The 22,333-nt window shown below is 49.0% G+C and overlaps 1 protein-coding gene across 3 annotated transcripts; it reads right to left on the minus strand.

Annotated features, from left to right (window-relative positions):
- Window positions 1–1,590: 1,590 nt before the first annotated feature.
- Window positions 1,591–22,036, minus strand: LOC137414680 (DNA transposase THAP9). Of its 3 annotated transcripts, none has more exons than XM_078770075.1 (5): window positions 21,586–22,036; window positions 15,688–15,928; window positions 14,701–14,802; window positions 4,899–4,958; window positions 1,591–2,557 (listed from the first exon to the last, which is right to left on the minus strand). In XM_078770075.1, exons 1-4 carry the CDS (start codon window positions 21,736–21,738, stop codon window positions 4,927–4,929), a joined length of 528 nt encoding a protein of 175 aa, XP_078626201.1. In that variant the 5' UTR covers window positions 21,739–22,036; the 3' UTR covers window positions 1,591–2,557; window positions 4,899–4,926. The 3 variants fall into 3 exon arrangements, with proteins under 3 accessions (XP_078626201.1, XP_078626202.1, XP_078626200.1); XM_078770076.1 differs by having other exon boundaries at window positions 1,591–2,512; window positions 21,586–22,033; XM_078770074.1 differs by lacking the exon at window positions 1,591–2,557 and adding an exon at window positions 3,184–4,044 and having other exon boundaries at window positions 21,586–21,992.
- Between the last annotated feature and the right edge of the window lie 297 nt (window positions 22,037–22,333).

A 22,333-nucleotide genomic window follows, 5' to 3' on the forward strand; every position in this document is an offset into this window, starting at 1 on the left:
CAACTCAGGAGACCATGTCGATCATTTTGCTCCAGTAGAACTCCACAAAACACGTGCCCCACAAACACAACACACACCTCGTCCATTTATTTTAAGTAGTGGATCCATCGGTCCATGAGCCAAATTTTCATTCACAGGATACGTACCTGCTGTACTGATTGAGCATGAGCTTACCTTTAACCAAGCCCAGATGTGCTGGGGAAGAACATTAAGCCGACTGTCCATTCAGCAAGCAATCGTTGGTAGATGTTAAGGATCCAACAACATTTTGGTTCGTAGATCATTGTGCATCACGGTGTTTGGGTTGAGTAGATCAGTGTGCATCACAATGAACAAACTTCAGACTCCTTCCTCTACCTATAACATGTTACATTAAAGAATCCATGGCCCCTTTTGAAAAAGAAGGGCAGTGCGTGCCGGCTCCCTCTCCAAATACCTTACCTGATCCCCTTCACAATAAAACAGGCAAACATGTTGTGTTCTGCATTTAATAAAGCTTGTGTTCACATAAGGGTGATGATGTGTATTGACGTTTCCTTCCCTCCCAACCGCACCGGTACAACTCAGTGTTTACGAGAGGTTTAAATAGATTAAGTGAACGAAGATTTCTATAAAGTGTCGGGTAGATGGGCAAGGGACATATTTTGGCTACTGTCTGTCCATCCATTACCATGGCCACAGTTTTGTCTTGCCTTCCCTCAACTTCTCCAGAATATTTACATATTGTACCTTGTCCTGTATAAGGGTCGGGGTAGCATCGTTAGCTGAAGGTTCAGCTGTGCCTCTGTCACAATGCCCTGTTCTGGCAAGGGCAGGAATTTGGAACTTGGCCATGCCAGTGACAGCTCACCTACTCTTCACAAAGGACACCATGGGATCTTTAACGTCCACCAACTAATGCCGACAGATGGAACTCTCAGTTTAACGTCCAACTGAGAGACGGCACACACATTGTTGATTCAACCTACCAGAATGACAGTTTATAGGTGGGCCGAGATTCAAACCCAGGCTCGACAGCTGAGAGGAGAGTTTGTATCCCAACAATCTACATATTTTACAATTAACCATTGCAGCATGGTGTGGTGGCTTTTTATGAATAAAGTATACCCGTCACCAAAATAGTGTGTAGACAGTTTATAGCTGGGTAGGTATTCAAACCCAGGCACATGAGCCTTTGATTTATCTCGCCTGAGGTCAATTATAGGCCTGAATATAGACCTGTTCGATTTGTGATTCTTCAGAAGGAAGTTGCATCAGAAAGTGTACTGTCCCCTGGATGTCGATAAAGCTGGGCTGTCCATCTGCTGGCACAACTTTGTGGATATTAAAGATCACCAGTCGTGGATGAGTTATCGGTGTCACTCTGGAAAGGAAATTCCAAATTCCTGCGGAAAAACCACCTTCAGTCAGGTGTCAGGCCTGACTCGCTGGTTCGTGAAGAATTTGGGCCAAAAACTTTATCTGTGTGACTTGACCAGGTGGGGTTAATTGGGACTATAGTCCCTGCAATTGTGATCATAAACGTACTTTACCTGGGGTCAACACACACCATGGAGGTGCACAGCAGCAGAAAAAAAACAATTCCAGAACTTTTCCAAAAATAAATAAATTTATTTAACTGCTGCGCACGTTTACAATTGCAATTCATATGAAACATCAACAAATTGTTCATCCAAACCTAGTACAGATTATCGTTAAACTTCTACAAACAAGCACGGTTGCTATGATAACAAGCATTCACGAATAAGAAATTCTTCAATCCGACGTCATAAATAATCATAAAAAGGAATTAGCTTCACTCCAAGTCTCCGTACAAAGATATACGGACATAAAACTCAAAAGATACAGATGGAAAAATACACAACAGAGAATGATATTGGGAGTTCCTTTATGAATCTCCCATCGAACTAAAGATCTGTGAAGCTTTCAGTCCGTGTCCGCAGGTTTAGCAGGACAAAGAGAAGAGGGAGATGCCACACATCATTCCTCCAGAAAAATGTAACAAGATACTCGATTCTGGTAAAGACTGACCGCAAGCACAGGAGGTGCAGTGTCGCAAGGACCAGCTTCACCCAGGCAGGACTCATTGGGCAATCTGGCTGTGTACATCCGCACACAGGTCTTTAGATGGAGCTTGTAGTATTACAACTTCCGGCATTAGCTCAAACATCCGCCATGTCCACCTCAGTCCAGAAAACTCCAACACTCTCCACGTCGGTGTTTTTTAATTTTTATTATTTAAGTAACAAAACAGCCAATCCAAAGTCAGTCTCTTCAGGGACAGCCAATTCAATGTCTCAATCTGGCCACAAAGTAATGGTTCATGTGCCCCTAAATCCAAGAACCTCCCAGACCATGACACCATTTCCGCCCCGCCCCCCCCCCCCCCCAACCTACCTTGCAACTCCGACATAATTTGAATTGAATGTCCAGAGTAGGGTAGATCATCCAGAGTGTCCACTCTTCACGAGCTCTAAATGGGTTGCAATTGACTTCCCTCCAAGGAATGCTTCTAAACAACGAGTAGAGTTTCCAGCGTTTCAATCAGACTACCTTTCTGGTAACATCCAGCCAAAAGACAACAAGGGCGAGATAAAACAAGCACACTATGATCTCATCCATCAAACAAAGCAAAATCTACAATTCTGTATTCGACGTACAAAAATAAATAAAGCTGATGATATCCATAATCTCCAATCCCTGAGATCCGAACATTACGAAGTTTCTTGTCAACTCTTTTCCAGGTTGTGTAAACTCCATTGATACATATGGCAGCAAAACAAAAAAAAGTGTGAAGCATCCTTTATTATGCTATAGGTTATGATTGATCAAATGGATCAATGGTGGATATAAAAGCACACACACACTCCAGCTTCAGTAAATGGGCATTTTTAAAGGTATTGCCGTGTGTCTTCCCTGTAGTGAATACCGCAGGGTGACGGATGGCCAACCGAGCTTTAACTCCGAGCCGTATACCCAACTATGGCGGTAGTGACACGCACGGGGGTGGGGGGGGGAGGTGGAGGTGGGGGGGTGGGAGGGGGGATTGGAGGGGGGGGTGGAGGGGGGGGGGTGGGTGGGGTGGGGGGGGGGTTCATTGGAGGGCAGCGAGAGCTTACCTGTACGGCTGGACGTGTCACTGGTTTTCCGAACCACAAACAAATGAATGGACAAGACAAGGAATTGACAGTCAACAATTAAAGGTTTTAATAAAAATCAATGCAATACAATGAAAAAAGCGTTGCGCCTAGGTCCCCCGTCGGTGAAGTGAGGTGAGTTGACAAAGTGGAAGACGCAAGGCGGCCATCTTGGATTTTGACCGGCCAATTTCCAATAGCGTTCTCCCTTATGCGGAGATACACCCACACACCAGATTAGAAGTTAGTAGTTCGTTTATTTTTCAAGATATTTCGCTCACAAGGTTCAGACATATATATGGTGGCGGCCATCTTGGATTTTGACGTAGCGACCCAATTTTCAATAGCGTTCTTCCTTATGCCTAGATACACCCACACACCAGATTAGAAGTTGGTACTTCACGTATTTTTCAAGATATTCCGCTCACAAGGTTTAGACATACATGGCCGTGGCCATCTTGGATTTTGACGTGGGTTGCACCCACACACCAAATTATAATTCGGTCCTTCGCTTACGCACGCACAAACGCCCGCACGCACGGACGGACAGACGCACGGACAGATGGACACACACACAGACGGAGGGGAAAACCATAGTCCCCCTTTCGCTCCGCGGTGTGACGGGGGACAAAAAACAATGACACGAAATTCCTAACCGAGGGACCCTCCACACTGACTCAAATACAGACACAGGGAAAAATAAATGAAAGTAAAAATGTGGTGTGTAGCATTTGCTTTGTACTCAGCTTGACCGTCCCGGGCCTTCACCAGTCCCACGTCCCTGCGCGGGAAAACACGAGGTGGCACGAAGTGGCGTTCACCGCCCGCCGCTGACGCGAAGCGAACAGGACAGAGCTCCGCCCACATCCTTCTTGCTCGGCTGCACCGAGCTCCGACCGTCCCGAACCTTCCAGGTGCACAAGCCACGAAACGCAGCCGTCACGAGCCAACACCAAGGAGAGAAAAGAGAAGGATGCGTCCGCTCGTAATGAAGGCCAGAACAGAAGAGAGTAAATGGATGGTAGCCAGGACAAAGAGTGTGTATAAACTGCGAGACTGCCCATCACGAACCCAGCACAAAAGAGCAAATGCGAAACGTACTGTCCATAATAAATGTCGGAACCGAGAGCGTATAAACTGTGACCGTGACAGGATGAAAGCCACGAACCAAGAGAGTGAAAATCGCGGGACGTGTCATTTTTGTCCCTGGTGCTTGAACGTTCTATGATGACAACACGCGCTCCAATCAACGAGTGCCACCCGCTCACCCCAACGTTCTTTACCCAATCGTTCTTTGGTGTGTGGCCTCACGGCCACTTCTTGACACCCCTTGAGATGACTCGGCTGGGTGTCGTCAGTGGTCGTGTTCGGATCCGGTCGGCGATTATGTTATTTAATTGTAGGCGCTGATCGCATGGTTGGTGTTGTAAGTGTCATAAGGAACAAAGGGGCACCCACAGAGGCAACTACACACAGGGAATCTACCCTTATACCCCAACTAATTAGCATAGCTCCAACCCTCGCATGGAGACAAATATACACTTACGTGACATCCGGCCCGACTTCGTTACACAGGAACGTTTCTTCTTCTTCTTCGCAACATTCGAAGCACACCACCCAAGACATTCTACCTGGACTAAGGTATTCCATTGCTACCCCCACAAACGTAAGAGTATTCATTCCCACCTTCACGAAGAAGCATTCCGTAAATGCTGTGATGAAATAATTAATTAATAAAAGCAAACAAGAAATATCTCTTACCTTGTTTTACATCCATAAGCTCCAAAGATCACGGCTCAGTTTTCACAGTTATTACCATTCCTGTAAATAAGGAAACAAGAAGACGTCATGCAGAGCACGATACTTGCAAAATCCTTTTTTTGATCCATCAAAATCCTAAATCCGAACCATTGATCCATCAAATTGTCCATTTCATCAAGATATAAATTGACGATCTTGATCGAAGCTCGTGTCAATAGGATGAAAAGTGACGATTTTTCAGATGAAAATGGATGATTTTAGAAGTTTGACCTTGAGTTGACCTTTGACCTCAAAAATAGTTGGTTCCCCAATTTAGTGACTCAATATACAAATGGTGTTCAATTTCTAGTCAATCGGATGAAAAATCCGATTTAAGAATTTTGACCTCCAGATGAACTTTGACGTCATAATCTATGGGCTTCTCAATTGTGACGACCTCCACAACTTGGTGAAGTTTCATGACAATCGGTTTAGAATTGTGACCTGTGGGCGAGTGACAAACAGAATCACAAACGTAACTGTCCAATATACTTGAAAATTCTTCGATTTTGCAAGTAACAAAGTAATAACAAGTAACAAAGTAACACCCCGAAGACCCTGTCTCCTTCCTCCAAATCCTGGTGGCGTCTGGTCAAATCCGTTTCTGGTGTTTGTTCCCCCTCCATCCCCTCCCTTACCTCAAATGGCTACACAGTTGACACCGCACGTGACAAAGCCGAATGCCTCAACTCTGTGTTTGCCTCAAAATCTTGTGTCCCAAACCCATCTCTCTCTGTTCCCACCTTTCCCAGTCGAACCCAACTGCTCCTGGACTCTGTGTCCTTCTCTCCTGACAAGGTGGAGAAGTTTTTATCAAACCTCGACTCTGATTCTGCAACTGGACCAGATGGCATCAGCCCTCGGGTCCTAAAATCCTGCTCTGCCGCTCTATCTCACCCTCTCTCTGTTCTTTTCACCCTCTCTTTTGCTCAAGGTCATCTGCCAGCATCTTGGAAATCAGCAAACATTACCGCTTTACACAAAAAGGTGCAAAAACAGATCCTTGCAACTACAGACCAATCAGCCTGCTCCCAATTATCAGCAAAGTCATGGAATCCATCATTGCTTCAGATATCAAATCCTTCCTCTTCTCCAATGGCTTGATCTCTGATCATCAATTTGGATTCAGACCAGGTCATTCTACTCTGGACATGTTGCTTCTGCTGTCTCAACAATGGATGGAGGTCCTCAATGCCAAACAGGAAATCAGAGCTGTCTCACTTGACATATCACGTGCCTTCGATACGGTCTGGCACCCAGCTCTGCTCACCAAACTCACCTCCTATGGTATTCAGGGAAATCTCCACTCATGGCTTGCGGATTTCCTCTCTGGTCGTAGGCAACGTGTGGCCCTGAATGGATTTCTCTCATCTTCCCTTCCTGTTCTGGCTGGAGTTCCCCAAGGTAGTGTTCTGGGCCCTGTGCTATTTCTGGTCTTCATCAATGACCTCTCCGACTCTCTGGAAAATCCTCTCTATCTCTTTGCTGATGACTCCACTATCTGCCGCTCCATTCCTCATCCCTCAGATCGGCAGTCTGCAGCCTCCTCACTCTCTGCAGACCTGGACAAAATCACAGACTGGTCAAACAAGTGGAACATGTCTTTCAATCCTGACAAATCTCACACTCTTACAATGTCTCTCCGAAAGGACCGACTGGACAACCCTCCCATCTACTTTCTCAACAATCCTCTCCAAGAAGTTCTGTCGCTCAAGCTTTTGGGTCTCACTATCTGCCATGATCTTTCTTGGGAAAACCACATTTCCAAGCTGGCCTCCAAAGCCAGTCGCCGACTGGGCATCCTCCGTCGTGCGAAGTCCTTCCTTGGCACACCTGAGCTCCTCACCACATACAAGGCTTTCATCCGCAGCTCAATGGAATACTGTTCCCCCCTCTGGGCTGGTGCTCCTGCCTCACACCTTGCTCGGCTTCACGCTGTTGAGGCCAAAGCTTTCAGAATCATTGGAATCTCCTGCGATGTAGTCAACTCCGAGGGCCTTTCACTCACTCACCGCAGGCAGGTTGGTGGTCTTTCTGTCTTCTACCGACTCCTCTCCGGCCTTGCTCCCCCAGCTCTCTCTGTGCTCTGTCCCCCAAATATTCCTACAGGTCGCACAAGATCTGCCAGCAACCCTCTGATGGTTAAACTGCCAAAATCTCGGCTTTCTGCTCACCTTCACTCTTTCATTCCTCTTTTCTCCCGCCTCTGGAACAAACTCCCCCACTCCCTTCAATCCCACTCCTCCCTCCAGGTCTTTAAAACAGCTGTTCACCACCGTCTCTTATCTTCCCCCATCGAAAACCTTGATCTTTTCTACCCCCGGTAATTCACCCCAGAGTCCTTGCAGTGTTCATATGTTTTATTCCTCTCCCAACTCCCCCCAAGTCCTCCCGATGTCCCTGCTCTCAAATGTTGTGTTTGTGTCCCGATGTCCCTGCTCTCAAATGTTGTGTTTGTGTCCTTCCCCCTCTCTCCCCATCTTGTCTGCCGCTCCCCTTGTTTTTTGTGTGTCGGTTTGTCTTTTTGTGTGATTAATGTTAGCTCTTTCACGAGCCTCGATCTTGTATACAAAAAAAATAAAAAATAAAAAATAAAAAATAATAATAATGTTGAAAAAAAAGATCGAGCTCCATCTCAGGAATACTCAATATCAATTGCTATTTATAAATTAGAGTCTAATTGAAAGGAAAAAAGTAGAACCTTCTGCCTACTCTTCTCGGAAAAACTAAAAACATCATAATCATCATTTCGGTTTATTGAGAACCTCACTGGGACAAGGCTGTCTGAAGACTGGTATTTGTAAAGTTTACCATGATTAAAACAGTGTTTCATAAAGTGTACAAATAAATATAGAAAAATATTCTTATAAAATTAGCATATTATCTTATTATAATAGAGCAAACGTATATGGTTATGTATGTTTGTTTGTTTGTTTGTTTGTTTGTATGTATGTATGTATGTATGTTTGTTTATATGCGAACAAAACGTCTTCTTCTTCAAACAAAATTAACACCCTCTTAATTTGACCCCTAATTTAGACTGCTGAGACCCCTCAGACCTTTGACAAGCCTCCCCCCAAGTGGAATAAAATTAGTAGCTAAGGCTTACTTATAACGAGGCAGGCACGAGGTGGCACGAGTGGCGTTCACCGCCCGCCGCTGACGCGAAGCGAACAGGACAGGGCTCCGCCCACATCCTTCTTGCTCGGCTGCACCGAGCTCCGACCGTCCCGAACCTTCCAGGTGCACAAGGCACGAAACGCAGCCGTCACGAGCCAACACCAAGGAGAGAAAAGAGAAGGATGCGTCCGCTCGTAATGAAGGCCAGAACAGAAGAGAGTAAATGGATGGTAGCCAGGACAAAGAGTGTGTATAAACTGCGAGACTGCCCGTCACGAACCCAGCACAAAAGAGCAAATGCGAAACGTACTGTCCATAATAAATGTCGGAACCGAGAGCGTATAAACTGTGACCGTGACAGGATGAAAGCCACGAACCAAGAGAGTGAAAATCGCGGGATGTGTCTTTTTTGTCCCTGGTGCTTGAACGTTCTATGATGACAACACGTGCTCCAATCAACGAGTGCCACCCGCTCACCCCAACGTTCTTTACCCAATCGTTCTTCGGTGTTCATCCGAAACCATAGTCCCCCTTTCGCTCCGCGGTGTGACGGGGGACAAAAAACAATGACACGAAATTCCTAACCGAGGGACCCTCCACACGGACTCAAATACAGACACAGGGAAAAATAAATGAAAGTAAAAATGTGGTGTGTAGCATTTGCTTTGTACTCAGCTTAGCATGCTTGACCGCCCCGGGCCTTCACCAGTACCACGTCCCTGCGCGGGAAAACACGAGGTGGCACGAAGTGGCGTTCACCGCCCGCCGCTGACGCGAAGCGAACAGGACAGAGCTCCGCCCACATCCTTTGTTTTACATCCATAAGCTCCCCCACTCCCTTCCCATAGTTTTACACACCCCGAAGACCCAAAATAAAACTGAAGCCCGAAGACCAAAGACCCCAAAAGTGACCCAAGACACCCCGAAGACCCAAACCCGAAGACCCAAAAGTTTGTGGTGGGACAAAACACCCCGAAGACCCAAAACACCCCGAAGACCCAAAACACCCCAAAGACCCAAAACACCCCGAAGACCCAAAACACCCCGAAGACCCAAAACACCCCGAAGACCCAAAACACCCCGAAGACCCAAAACACCCCGAAGACCCAAAACACCCCGAAGACCCAAAACAACCAGAAGACCCAAAAATACCCAAAAGAACGAAAAGACCCAAAAGACCCAAAATACCCCAAAGACCCAAAATACACCAAAGACCCTGAATATCCAAAAGATCCTGAAGACCCAAAAGACACCAAAATGGTCAAAGATGCCTATCCCTCTGAAACAACATGTGGTGGGGCAAAGTCCCAAAACACCCCAAATACCCAAAACACCCTGTAGACCCAAAACACCAAAATACCCTGAAAGACCCAGAGGAACCAAAAGACCCCAAATACCCTGAATACCCAACAGACTCTGAAGACCCAAAAGACACTGAAATCGTCGATGCCTATCCCTCTGAAACAACGTGTGACGAGGCACGCGGAGCACGCCAAGTAACGCTAGTGTATATTATTCATCAAAATAGACATTTTAAAATAGACAAATGAAAAATGCAAATTATCTGGAAACAAGGAGACATTTTAGATTACAATTAAAGGTATTCCATGAAGGAGCTTGGGTAGCTTTTTGGGTAGCATTAAAACAAAACAAAATGATAATAATAAAACTAATAATTAAACAAGACCAAAAGTCTAACAGTGGTGTAGCTGGGCTTGTAAAATATTATAAACCACAAACACACATGATTAGCTTTCTAAACAGTCACTAATGCTGTTTATAACATTAAACAAAGAAATTTTGATGAATCCTGACATCCATGAGGTAAGTTTTACTTACAGACCTCTACTGTAATCGTGTACCCCACAAGGGTTGGAGGTGTGCTCATTTACCAAGCAGCTAGCTAGCGCTTGCCAAGCCAGCCGTTCCTTAAGGGTTTTGAATGGAGTGCTTGCTTTGCCCGAATGCTTAAACCACTTGGCGATCTCTCCACAAGAAACTTGGGAAATGAACACACCCAATGTTCTTGAGACCTGACCATAGATCGACTAATATATTGTTACGGATCTCGGGCGTCGGCGCTCCCCTTATCAAGGGGGGGGGGGGTTAATCCCCTTGTTTTCTTATCTGGCCGACCCGAGTCCTGGGGGTTACAACGTCCTTCCTGGCGCGGCGTTAGATAGGGTTTGTTAGGCCTAGGGGCTCACTGCTACCTAAGTGCTAACGCCAGCCGGAAACGAGGGGATAACTCCCGCTCGAACCACGGATATGGTGGAAAATGCCGAGCGGATAGCAATCCGCGATCCGAGCTATTAACAAAGTGACTAAACCCGTTTCTAGCGGTTCCAATCGTGCCACGTTTACCCAATGGAAGAAAGGACAGATGCGATCGGATGGAGAGGAAACCAGAAGGTAGGAAGAACAAAGATGGGTTTATTACAAATATACAGAAGGAAGAGGAAACAAAAGGATGTACAAGAAAGGAAGAGGAAGAAGCAGTACACAGGGCAGTCTTAAAAACAGTCTTATTCTAATACCCCAGACAAACATACACACTCACATGGGGATTGTAGCTGGTCAGGTAGAGGGTCCAGGCTCCAGTCGACTCCAATCCAGGCTCCGGTCCAGCGACGAAACCCGGCAGGCAGCTCCGCGCGTAGTCCGTAGACCGGACCTTATATATAGCGGGGGGGGGGGGGGGGGGCTGGTGTCCTGCGTACGTAATATTTGTACGGTCGTGCAAAACGCACCCTCTCCAATGTTCTCTAATACAAGCGCGCTCTTCTTCAACAAGTCTCGTACAAGTTCTTTGAAATGCGCTCTCTCCCATCCGAGTCCTCTCACAAAGGTGCGCTCCGTATCAGACCCGTTACGACCAGCGCTCTCATCAAAAGTCCTATTTACCGCCAAACTTCCACTCGAGTGCTTCGCGAGAGTCCTTTTCATGAGCGCCGCTGAATAAGTCCTGTGAAAGGGCTTTGTGTTCACGCTTATATAATGCGAGCAAAGATCGCTCTGCGCGCCTCAAAACCACGCCCATCGGCGATCTCACCTCAGCCCTGGTTGGCTGGTGAGGGCTTACCGGCCACGCCTTTGACGGCTGGTTGACATGCCACACCTTCTTCTTGGCGTTCCGCCCCCTTTTCTCGGGCCTAACCGCATGGCTTATGGCGTCGTTTGAGCGAGCTCTGAGGCACCGACTGTAGGGGCGCGTAATGGCGTCGCTTGGAGAGGGAGGTTGGCAAAATGGACGGAAGGGCCTACTCCTTATTTGATTGACGCAACGCAGATTCAACTATTGGAAACACAGCCTTATCTAAAACACATAATAATGAAATAACTGGATTCCTATGGTGGCCTACACGTTGCTTGTGGACTAACTAGGGGTGCAACCTTTAACCTTTTAATAATGAGATATTTACAAGAGTTTATATACAAGTGTGGGTTCTAAAACCGCAACAATATATACCCCAAAGAGGAATGACCTTTCCTGCCACTCCCGTAGTGAGCGGGTGCTTACACGTAATGACATCATATACGTAATGACTTAGCATGACAGCCGGACACAAAACTGCCGCTACTTTAATATATATAAGATATATATTTAACCTCCAGTAACGTTGCAGTCACTACAAAGGAATTAGTGTTACGATTAGATTTACTATAATAATAACGTTGCGTTATTATTATGAAAATTATATATATATTTTTAAACCAGGTGAATTCCTTACTTCCACCGTTACACTGCTTCAATCCAACAACTTTCCATTCACGACATTGGGATTAAAGTGTTATGGTTATATTTACCACAATATTATTATTATTACGAAAACGATTCTACTGAAACGACACCACTGTATTAAGAAACCTGGGCTTAATTTGTCCGAAGCGGAAGGTGAGTCATAATGCCCAAGTCCTATACGTACCCTATTGCTGGAAGAGACGTAACGCCGATGCTTTTGATATTTGATGGTCATTTTAACAATCTGTTTGTTGGTGTTTCACACTGAATGAAAAGCGTATAGGGAGAGCATGGCGATTGTCATATATGACAGGTTCGACCATAAGTTCGGCATGAACGGCATATAAATCAAAATGGCGGAGTGTGGAGAGTCAGCCGTTGTACACTGTAATGACATCAGACGTAATCACATCACCCTGTCATGTGACCACATTCTCAGCTCTGATTGGTATACATTTGAGGGGACATGCATACATACGGACAGACAAACACTGTTCTAGACGGCTCTGCCCGATGGGCTACGTCGTAAAAATACAAAAAAGAAGGAGGAATTGACATTGAAGGAAACACTATTGTGACTAATCATGTAATTATTATAAAACATTTAAATCTGGTGGCTAACATAAGCCTGGTGTTGGCTTAGCGGTTAGGGTGCCGGCTTGGGATCCTAGGATCCTGGGTTTGAATCCCGGTCGATCGCTAAATTAACACCAGGGGGGTTGACTCAGCCTGTCATCCTTCCAAGGTCGGCAAAATGAGTACCAGCTTGCTGGGATGAATGATCCCGGTGTGTACCCCGGCTTAGAATAGGTACACCGTATCCCTGCACATCGTAAGAGGCGACCAAGGGTTGGCGTCAGGAAGGGCATCCGGCCGTAAAAACATTGCCTCAAACAGGGAACCATGATTGTCATGGGGCCCGCAAGGCTAACCCCTGCTCTAGCGGGGAAAATGGCCTTAAAACGATCATTCATTCATTCATTCATTCATATTTAAATCATGGAATTAAGCATGGCAGTCATGGTTGGAATCGCCAATTGTTTATATATTTGTGTGCTCCAGAAGGAAAGTCCAAAGCATATTTGTGTGTGTGTGTGTGTCCAAAGATTTAGCATTTCCGAATTGGATGTGAGATCTGGATTTGGACTGACAGGTGGGGGGAACATGTCACGGTGGCGTTTGGACGTTAACAAACTGTTTCCAAAGCGAAGCAAGAGCTCACCTCTCCGGTCACTGACAGAACGGATGTTATAGAAATGAAGTTGCTGTTTGTATGGCAGGATATGTGGACGTGCGATGCAATGGAGGGTACGCTCCAGTTCATCTTTCTGAGCATTGGTCAGACGACATCCCCAGACAGGTGATTCAAACTCAAGCAATGGACGAATACATATTTTATAGATGGTATCTCGATCGCCAACGCCAGCTCCACTTTTCACAATTACGCTTAGTATGCACAACCGACACTTTTCACAAGGACGCTTAGTATGCACAACCGACAAGTAGCAAGAGATATCATTAGTTGAACCTGGTTATTCCACCTTAGGTCCGCTTGTATGACGATCCCAAGAAGTAACAATGAGCTAACCCTCTCCAGAAGGCTATTATCAACACACAACTGTACGTCCAGAGGGGGATTCATCAAAAGGTGCATGTGCATAACTTTACATTTTTATGCCTCTGCCGACCAAGTCGACAGAGGCATTATGTTTTCAGGTTGTCCGTCCGGCTGTCCGTCCGTCCGTCTATGTCTGTCCGTCCGTCAGTGATAGGTTTTCGTTGCCGTGATAATTTGAGAACGGCTAAAGGGATGTTATTCAAACTTGGTGGAGGTATGCACTCATATGAGGTAAAGATGAACAGATTAGATTTTGGGGTCACAAGGTCAAAGGCCAGAGGTCATGTTTGTTAAAAATCCTGTTACCACGATAATTTGTGAACCAATGATGGGATTCTGACCAAATTTGGTACACTTATGTATAATGATGTAAAGATTAACTGATTAGATTTTGGTGTCAAAGGTCAAAGTCAAAGTCTGCAATAGGTCTACAACTTGACAACGGCTGAAGTTATCCAATTTATAATTGGTACAGTTATGTATAATGATGTAAAGATTGACCGATTATATTTTGGAGTCAAGAGGTCAAAGGTCAAAGTCTAATAGGTCTATAGCCTGAGAAAGGCTCGAGTGATCGAATTCAATCTTGGTACAGGTATATATAATGATGTAAAGATCAAGTGATTGGATTGTGAGGTCCCGAAGTCAAAGGTCAGGGGTCATGTCAGCTAAGAATGTGATAACCTGTGAACAGCTGAGGGGATTTAAATTAAAACTTGGTACAGGTATGTATAATGAAGTAAGCATTAACTGATTAAATTTTGGGGTCAAGAGGTCAAAGGTCAGATGTCATGTCAGGTAAAAATGTGATAACTTAGGAACAGCTGAATGGATTTAAATCAAATTTGGTATAACTATTATGATGATGTAATAATGTGGGCGGAGGCACATCAGTCGATGTTGTGATGTCGAAGAGTGTCGTTCGAGTTCTGGCTTGAATCTCATGTCATTGATCCAATACCATTCAGTTAATGCATTAACTCATTCTTCATTTACTTCACTTCAGTCAATGCAAGCACAATCCACTTCATTCAATATATAAAGTTATTTCACAATGCACTTCCTCGAATATGGAAAGCTTATATTTATGATGTCTGCACGTAGGATGCACCCCAGTATCTGCTTGCAGTCTGCAAGAATACCTCACTGATATTGTACATCTATAAAAGAGACCTTGGCTCTGGTTCTGAAACTTGAGCAGAAGAAATGATCCCGTTTGAAAAACAAATGGCTTATTTTGAGAAATGATCATTTTTCCATTTCATTCCATTACCATATCTTACCATCCTCCGGGTCCATCGGACCATCAGACTGCAGGTCCTCCACTTTGATCTGCAGGATTTCAAATTCTTCTGTCTTGTCACCACAGATCTTTGTACGATCAGCTGCAACAGGCAGTTCAGAACCTTCATGAACACTGCACAGCTATAGGAAACGCGACAGAAAAGGGATCCGCAAATTCTAACCCAAAGATTCGTCACATGGATGTTGAGGAGGGAATGAAAATAAATAAATAAATAAAACAAAGAACAAAAAAACATTTGCTCTTTTATTTAATTTAATTTATGCAACGTCAAGGCTTGTGGAAAAGCGAGATCACTGAACGCAAAATCACGTGGACTTGCAGGTATGAGGGGGTAAAGGTATGGGTGTTAGGAGGGGAAGAAAAGATCATGGTTCATGGATCATCTGAGATGGTGGTAAACAGCTGTCATAAAGACCTTGAGGGAAGGATGACATTGAAGAGAATGTGGAAGATGATTCAACAGGTGGGGAAAAAGAGGAACGAATAAGTGGAGGTGAGCAGTGATACTGGATTCGTGAAATAAGGGTGGGTAACATGCGTTTTTGACCATATTTCAAAAAATGCCGCTTCTTGGTATTTGGGTTGCCGACCTTTAGCTTAACCAATTGATGCGAAACTGGAATAATGGAATAATGAAAAATAAATGGAATAATGAAAAAGAGCATTTGGAACTTCATTTAACAATCATCCTTTGTTGTTACAATATAGGAAACTGGAACCGCAGATAAAGGTAGTGGCAACAACTTGTCATTTTACGCCATTTTGTTTTTATCATGTGCGTGATGTTAAATTATCGATTATATACATGGAAGTTGTGCCTACTTCTTGTTATTTAGCATTTTTGTCTTATTTCTGACAAATATTCCATTGAAGAGGATTCTTGCATATCTATTATTTATTGATCAAAAGAACAGGAACATTATCAAAGAGGAAAAGCCAGCAAGCCTAAACAATGAAAACTTGCGTTCTCTCGGTGAGGAATCTGCTGGCAGGGAAGCACAACAGTAAGTGTGGTCTGGCAAGATGGCCTTCTTCTTGAAAACTTTCTGTGTTGTAAGCTTATTCGCACTTCTTTTCTTATGAGACTTTCTTGGCTGACGAGACCATTTTTTGTGGTGAAAAAAAATAGTTGGTACAGCGTGGCATTTCAGCCTCCATTTCCCATCGATGCGCCGACTCTCAAACTGCTGTGCATCAAAATGTTTCTGCAGAGAATAAATATAAAATAAGTACAGATACATTCAAAGTACACCGGCCCGACAACAAAGAAATAAATATCCTCCAGCGTGGTATTGCCGGGGCGCCTTTGGCTCATTGTACTGCTCATTGAGACGGTTTTGGGAGGGAGAGGTGTGGCCTACAATAATTGATTTTGATTAATTGCATAATTAAAATCAATAATGATTGTAAAATATTTTCTGAATCAATTGGCTAATAGCATACCTAACCACCAGTGCTTTATCCGAAGCTGTAACATTTTGAAAATTAATTTAATAAGCCATTAATCGAAAAGAATAATTTATTGATTAATCAATAAATAAATTAATCGATTAATTGATTAATCAATAAAACAAAAATATCCTTTAGAGCCACATCACTTGGTCACCGTCATGTCCAAATATCAGCTTCCTAGCTCAAAAGGTGCCCGAGATATTGCCCAGATGAGAAAGAAAATAAATAATTAATAATGAAAATAAATAAATAATAATCATAAAGTAATTAAATAATTAAGCAAATGGCTAATAGAATACCGAAACCACCACCTTTTCATCTGCATCTGTAACTTTAAAAACTTTAAAATAATTAATTAAGTTGTGGCGGACACGAAAGCACTGACGTGGTGACATCACCCCGCACACCAAGTGGGGGTGGGCCACGCCCGGGAGAGAGGCGTGGCCTCACGATATACACGGGGCGCGCAGCCCTGAGCAGCTCAGTATTACAGTGAGCTCTTGAATAAAGACTCTTACAAATTACCGCGTTGTCCGCTTCCTCCTTGCTCACAAGCAGCGCGCGTAATACCGCGCTTTACTGGTGACCTCGACGTTGGATCTGCCATAGCGATCCTTCCAAACACGACGCCATTGCCATGGCCAACAACGCGATGTCGGTTAAACTTCCCGAATTTTGGGAGGCCCAGGCCGAAGTTTGGTTCGTCCAAGCCGAAGCCCAGTTTCAGCTTCGGCGCCTCACCGGCGACGACACGCGCTACTGCCACGTCCGCGCCTCCCTCGGGCCCGGCACGGCCGCTTGAGTTGTGTCCGTCCTTCGCCACCCACCGGACGGCCACAAGTACGAGGCACTCAAGCGGCTGCTCCTAGCCACGTTCGGCCTCACGGAGGACGCACGGGCCGACCGCCTCCTGGATCTCCCCGAGCTCGGCGACACGCGCCCGTCGGTCCGAATGGACCATATGCTGTCACTGTTGGGCGACGAAGCCCCTGGTTCTCTATTCCGGGCGCTTTTCCGTCGCCAACTTCCAGCACTGGTACGCCTCGCGTTGGCCGGGACCGTGCTAACGGAACCCCGAGCATTGGCCGCCGTGGCGGACAGGTACTTCGCGGCTTCGGACACGCGGGCGAGAGTCAGTGCGGCCCACCTCGTGGATCCCGAGGCCGATGCTGATCCACAGCATCAGCTTCCACAGCATACACAGCATGCTGATACGCACCTCGTGGCCGCCGCCACGCCCCGCCCACCGCCGCGGCGAAAACCGCCACCGCGGGGAAAACCGCCGGCTCCACCGGCCTGGCGGAGCCAGCCGCGCTTCTCCAGCTCCACCACCTGGTGCCGGTTCCACGCCAGGTTCGGCCACGAGGCTCGACAGTGTCATCCGCCATGCTCCTTCGACAAGTCGGGAAACGCCCGGGCCGGCGCTCGATAGTGGCAATGAGCGCCGGCCGTTCGAACAGCCTGCTGTTCATCACGGACACCTTATCCGGGCGCCGTTACCTGTGCGACACAGGAGCGCAGGTGAGTGTCGTTCCTGCCGGTACGTCGGACAAGCACGCCACGGGCGGGGGCCCCGCGCTGCTTGCCGCAAACGGGACGCCCATCCATACGTACGGAAAATGCCGCCCCTCTCTGCGGTTCGGAGGGCAGGTTTTCCGATGGTCGTTCGTCACCGCCGACGTGCCATGGCACTGCGTGGCGCGGACTTCCTGTGCGCAAATGGGCTCCTGGTCGACGTAAAGCACAGACGTCTTGTCCAGGCCGAGACGTTCAGCTCGCTCGCTTGTGCGCTGCCCAGCTCGTTGAGCAGCCCACTGAGCGGCTCACCGAGCGGCTTGCCAAGCGGCTTGCTGAACGGTTCGGTTCCGGCCACGTTGATCTGTACGCTTCCGGCAGCGGACGAATTCACCCGCCTCCTCGCCAGCTTCCCGGCCCTCACGCGGCCCACCTTCTCGGCGGGGGCCGTCAAGCACGGGGTGGCCCATCACATCCCCACCGTTGGGCCACCGGTCTATGCCCGGGCACGCCGCCTCGAGCCGACGAAGCTGGCGGTAGCAAAAGCGGAGTTCGCTACCCTGGAGCGACTCGGCATCGTTCGGCGCTCGGAGAGTGCTTGGGCGTCGCCGCTGCACATCGTGCCGAAGCCCGGCGGGCGATGGCGACCGTGCGGGGACTATCGCCGTCTCAATGACGCCACCACCCCCGACCGCTACCCCGTCCCCCACATTCAGGACTTTTCCGCCCGTTTGGCGGGCATGTCCTTCTTCTCGAAGGTGGACCTCATACGCGGTTACCATCAGGTCCTCGTCAGGCCGGAGGACGTCCCGAAGACGGCGGTCATCACGCCGTTCGGACTCTTCGAATTCCTGCGGATGCCTTCGGTCTGAAGAATGCGGCTCAGGCGTTCCAGCGGCTGATGGACAGCGTCCTGCGCGACTTGGATTTTGTATACGTCTACCTGGACGATATCCTCGTCGCCAGCGCGTCCCACGAAGAGCACCTACACCACCTCCGCACGCTCTTCGAACACCTGGGCCAGCATGGCCTGATTGTGAACCCCGCAAAGTGCCGGTTCGGCGTCGCCGAACTCGATTTTCTGGGGCACCGCGTCACCAGGCACGGAGCCGTCCCCCTGCCGGCCAAGGTGGAGGCGGTGAAGGGGTTTCCACGCCCCCGCACGATCAGGGGGCTGCAGGAGTTCCTGGGCATGGTGAACTTTTACCATCGGTTCCTGCCCCATATCGCCCAGCTCCTGCGCCCCCTGCACGAAGCTCTCCGAGGTAAGCCGGGCAAAGGCGACGTCACCTGGACCCAGCAGATGGACGCGGCGTTCACGGGCGCAAAGCTCGCCTTGGCTAACGCCACCATGCTAGCGCACCCGGCGCCCGATGCGCCGATCGCCCTCACCACCGACGCTTCGGACTACGTACGCGGTGGGCGCGGTGCACGAGCAATGGGTGCGTGGAGCTTGGCAACCGCTGGCGTTCTTTAGCCGGCAGCTTCGCCCGCCCGAACGCCGTTACAGTACCTTCGACCGCGAGTTGCTCGGGCTTCACTTGGCGGTCAGGCACTTCCGCCATCTGCTCGAGGGCCGTGCGTTCACGGCCTTCGTCGACCACAAGCCGCTGGTCTTCGCGATGGGCAAGGTCACCGAGCCGTGGTCGGCCCGACAGCAGCGTCACCTCTCGGCCGTGTCCGAGTACACGACGGACATCCGGCACGTCGCGGGGAAGGACAACCCGGTGGCGGATTGCCTTTCCCAGGCCGTCGCCCACGCAGTCCACCTCGGCATCGACTATGCCCGGATGGCAGCGGACCAGGCCGCTGACCCCGACGTCCAGGCCTTGCGGACCGCCGTCACGGGCCTCCGCGTCACCGAGGTGCCGTTCGACGGCGCGGGCGCGGCCCTCTTGTGCGACGTCTCCCTCGGGCGGCCTCGCCCCATCGTGCCCACGGGCTGGCAGCGCCAGGTGTTTGACGCCATCCACGGCCTGTCCCACCCGGGCGCGAGGGCCTCCCAAAGGTTGATCGCCGACAAATTCGTCTGGCATGGCCTCCGGAAGGCCGTCCGCGGCTGGGCCAGGACGTGCCTCGCGTGCCAAGGTGCACCGGCACACCCAGGCCCCGTTGGCCCCGTTTACGGTGCCGGAACGCCGGTTTGACCACGTCCACGTGGACCTGGTGGGACCTCTGCCCCCCTCGCAGGGTTTCACCCACGTCCTCACCATGGTGAACCGCAACACCCGGTGGCCGGAGGCCGTGCCCTTGGCGTCGACGATGGCGGCGGACGTCGCGCAGGCTTTCATGGCCACCTGGGTCGCCCGGTTCGGTGCCCCCTCAGACATCTTGTCCGACCGCGGCCCCCAGTTCACCTCGGAGCTCTGGGGGGCGGTCGCGCAGGGGCTCGGGGTCCGGCTGCACCGAACCACGGCCTACCACCACCAGGCTAACGGCCTGTGTGAGCGATTTCACCGCTCATTGAAGGCCGGGCTCCGGGCCACCCTCCGCGACGGCGGCTGGGTCGACAGGCTCCCCTGGGTCCTGCTGGGCCTCCGGACGGCGCCCAAGGAGGACCTGCGCGCATCCGCGGCAGAGTTGGTCTTCGGGCAACCGCTGCGGGTGCCGGGCGAGTTCCTCCCCGACTCCACGGCACCATGGTCCACGGCACAGCAGCGCTCCGCTCTGCAGGAGACAGCCCAGAGGTTCGCCCCGGTGCCTACGGCACGCCACGGGTACCCACCGACGCACGTCGCCCCGGAGCTTCGCACGGCGGAGTACGTCTTCGTCCGCCACGATGCCCATCGGACACCACTGCGGCCCCCGTACGACGGGCCTTTCCGCGTGCTGGAGACCGGGGTGAAGCACTTCACCCTGGACATCGGCGGTACTCCTGACCGCGTTTCTGTGGACCGCCTCAAGCCGGCCCACCTCGACGTGGACCATCCACCGCCGGTGGCCCGACCCCCGCGTCGGGGCCGCCCCCCTGCGGGCGGACCCCCGGCACCGCCCAGCCCCGCCGCCACGCCGCCCCCCGGTCCTGCACCCATCCCAGGGGCAGCCGGAGGCATCCCAGATGGCATCCCTGCATCCCAGACGCCGCCAGTCGCCAGGGGGCGCTTCGGCCGGGTCATCCGTTTGCCCCGCAAACTGACCCTTCAGGTGCGCGGGGATTCTGGGGGGGCGCGTGTGGCGGACACGAAAGCACTGACGTGGTGACATCACCCCGCACACCAAGTGGGGGTGGGCCACGCCCGGGAGAGAGGCGTGGCCTCACGATATACACGGGGCGCGCAGCCCTGAGCAGCTCAGTATTACAGTGAGCTCTTGAATAAAGACTCTTACAAATTACCGCGTTGTCCGCTTCCTCCTTGCTCACAAGCAGCGCGCGTAATACCGCGCTTTAAAGTCATCAATCGTTATCAAATAGTGATGTCATCAAGTATGCTTTACAGCCAAAATGAATCCCGACCCAGCTATAAACTACCGTCCTGGTGTTTCACAGGCAGGGTGATTCATCAGTGTATGTGACGTCCCTCGGATGGACGTTAAGCCAGGCGTCCGTCTGCCGGGATTCATTGGTGGACGTTAAAGATCCCCCGGTGTCCATCGCACAGAGTTCGCAATGTTAGAATATATTTCAAAAAGTTGTGGACGGATTATGACAAAACTTGGTGGACGAGTTGTTTTTGTGACAAGAACAAGCAGATTGTTTGGTTCAGGTCCGAATCCAGATCCGGCCTCTCAGTGGATACAAAATGTAAACTGTTCAGCCTGGCGGAGGTTTGCGCTCTACCGAGTACCGTTCTATTTTAGGTCTGTTTACGAGTTATACCAAACTTCCAACCACAATATCAATATTAATATAACAGCACTACACACACAAATGCACACAAACGCCATTGCAACTAACCTGGCACAGAAACGACCCCCGAGTCGGTTTCCATCTCAGACGACGAACTTTATTTTCCCAAATTTTTTTCCTTCCGGGATCCGCAGGGAATCTATACATTTTGAAACCCCTCTCTGATCGATTGGTGCATCCAATGGCACAGCATCCTGCCATTTTAACAACAATGATGATGAGCTATCGACGGAAACAAAATGGCGCCCCATGACCCACGTGACCAGAAATCTATGAGGCGCGTCAAGTCGCTACTGGAAGTATATCGGGACTGTAGTCGCAACTCTCTATATACTGTAAACGACCCTACCCCCTGTCCACCTAAACACAAATTGAACGCTTATCTTCGAGCCATAGCATCCAATGCAGGCACCGTGTGAACGTAAAATCACGTGATTCGCCCTAACCAACCAGAGTCTCACTCTCACGATGCTGTCCATTGGGAAATCTCGCACGCAGCGGAAATGACGAAGTGAACACGTGATCCAATAGTCACCTCGTTGACCGTTATCACAAAATTATTGCAACTCCAACACTTAATTTTAAATATAACGCTGAGTGAGGTTGCCGTAAATATGTCCTTTGAGGAATGATGCATTTAATCGTAAAATCACTCAGGAGACAGAGTGAATGTGTCGATGTGAGGAAACTAGTGCGGTTTTTTTAATACACCACAAGGACAACGTTCTCACAATCTCACCTCATTTACAAGCATTAAGCTTCGGTAAATGAAGGCAGGCAGATTGTTGCAAACACA

The sequence above is a fragment of the Myxine glutinosa genome, chromosome 1 (assembly GCF_964187855.1).
Source record: "Myxine glutinosa chromosome 1, kmMyxGlut1.1, whole genome shotgun sequence".
NCBI lineage: Eukaryota > Metazoa > Chordata > Myxini > Myxiniformes > Myxinidae > Myxine > Myxine glutinosa.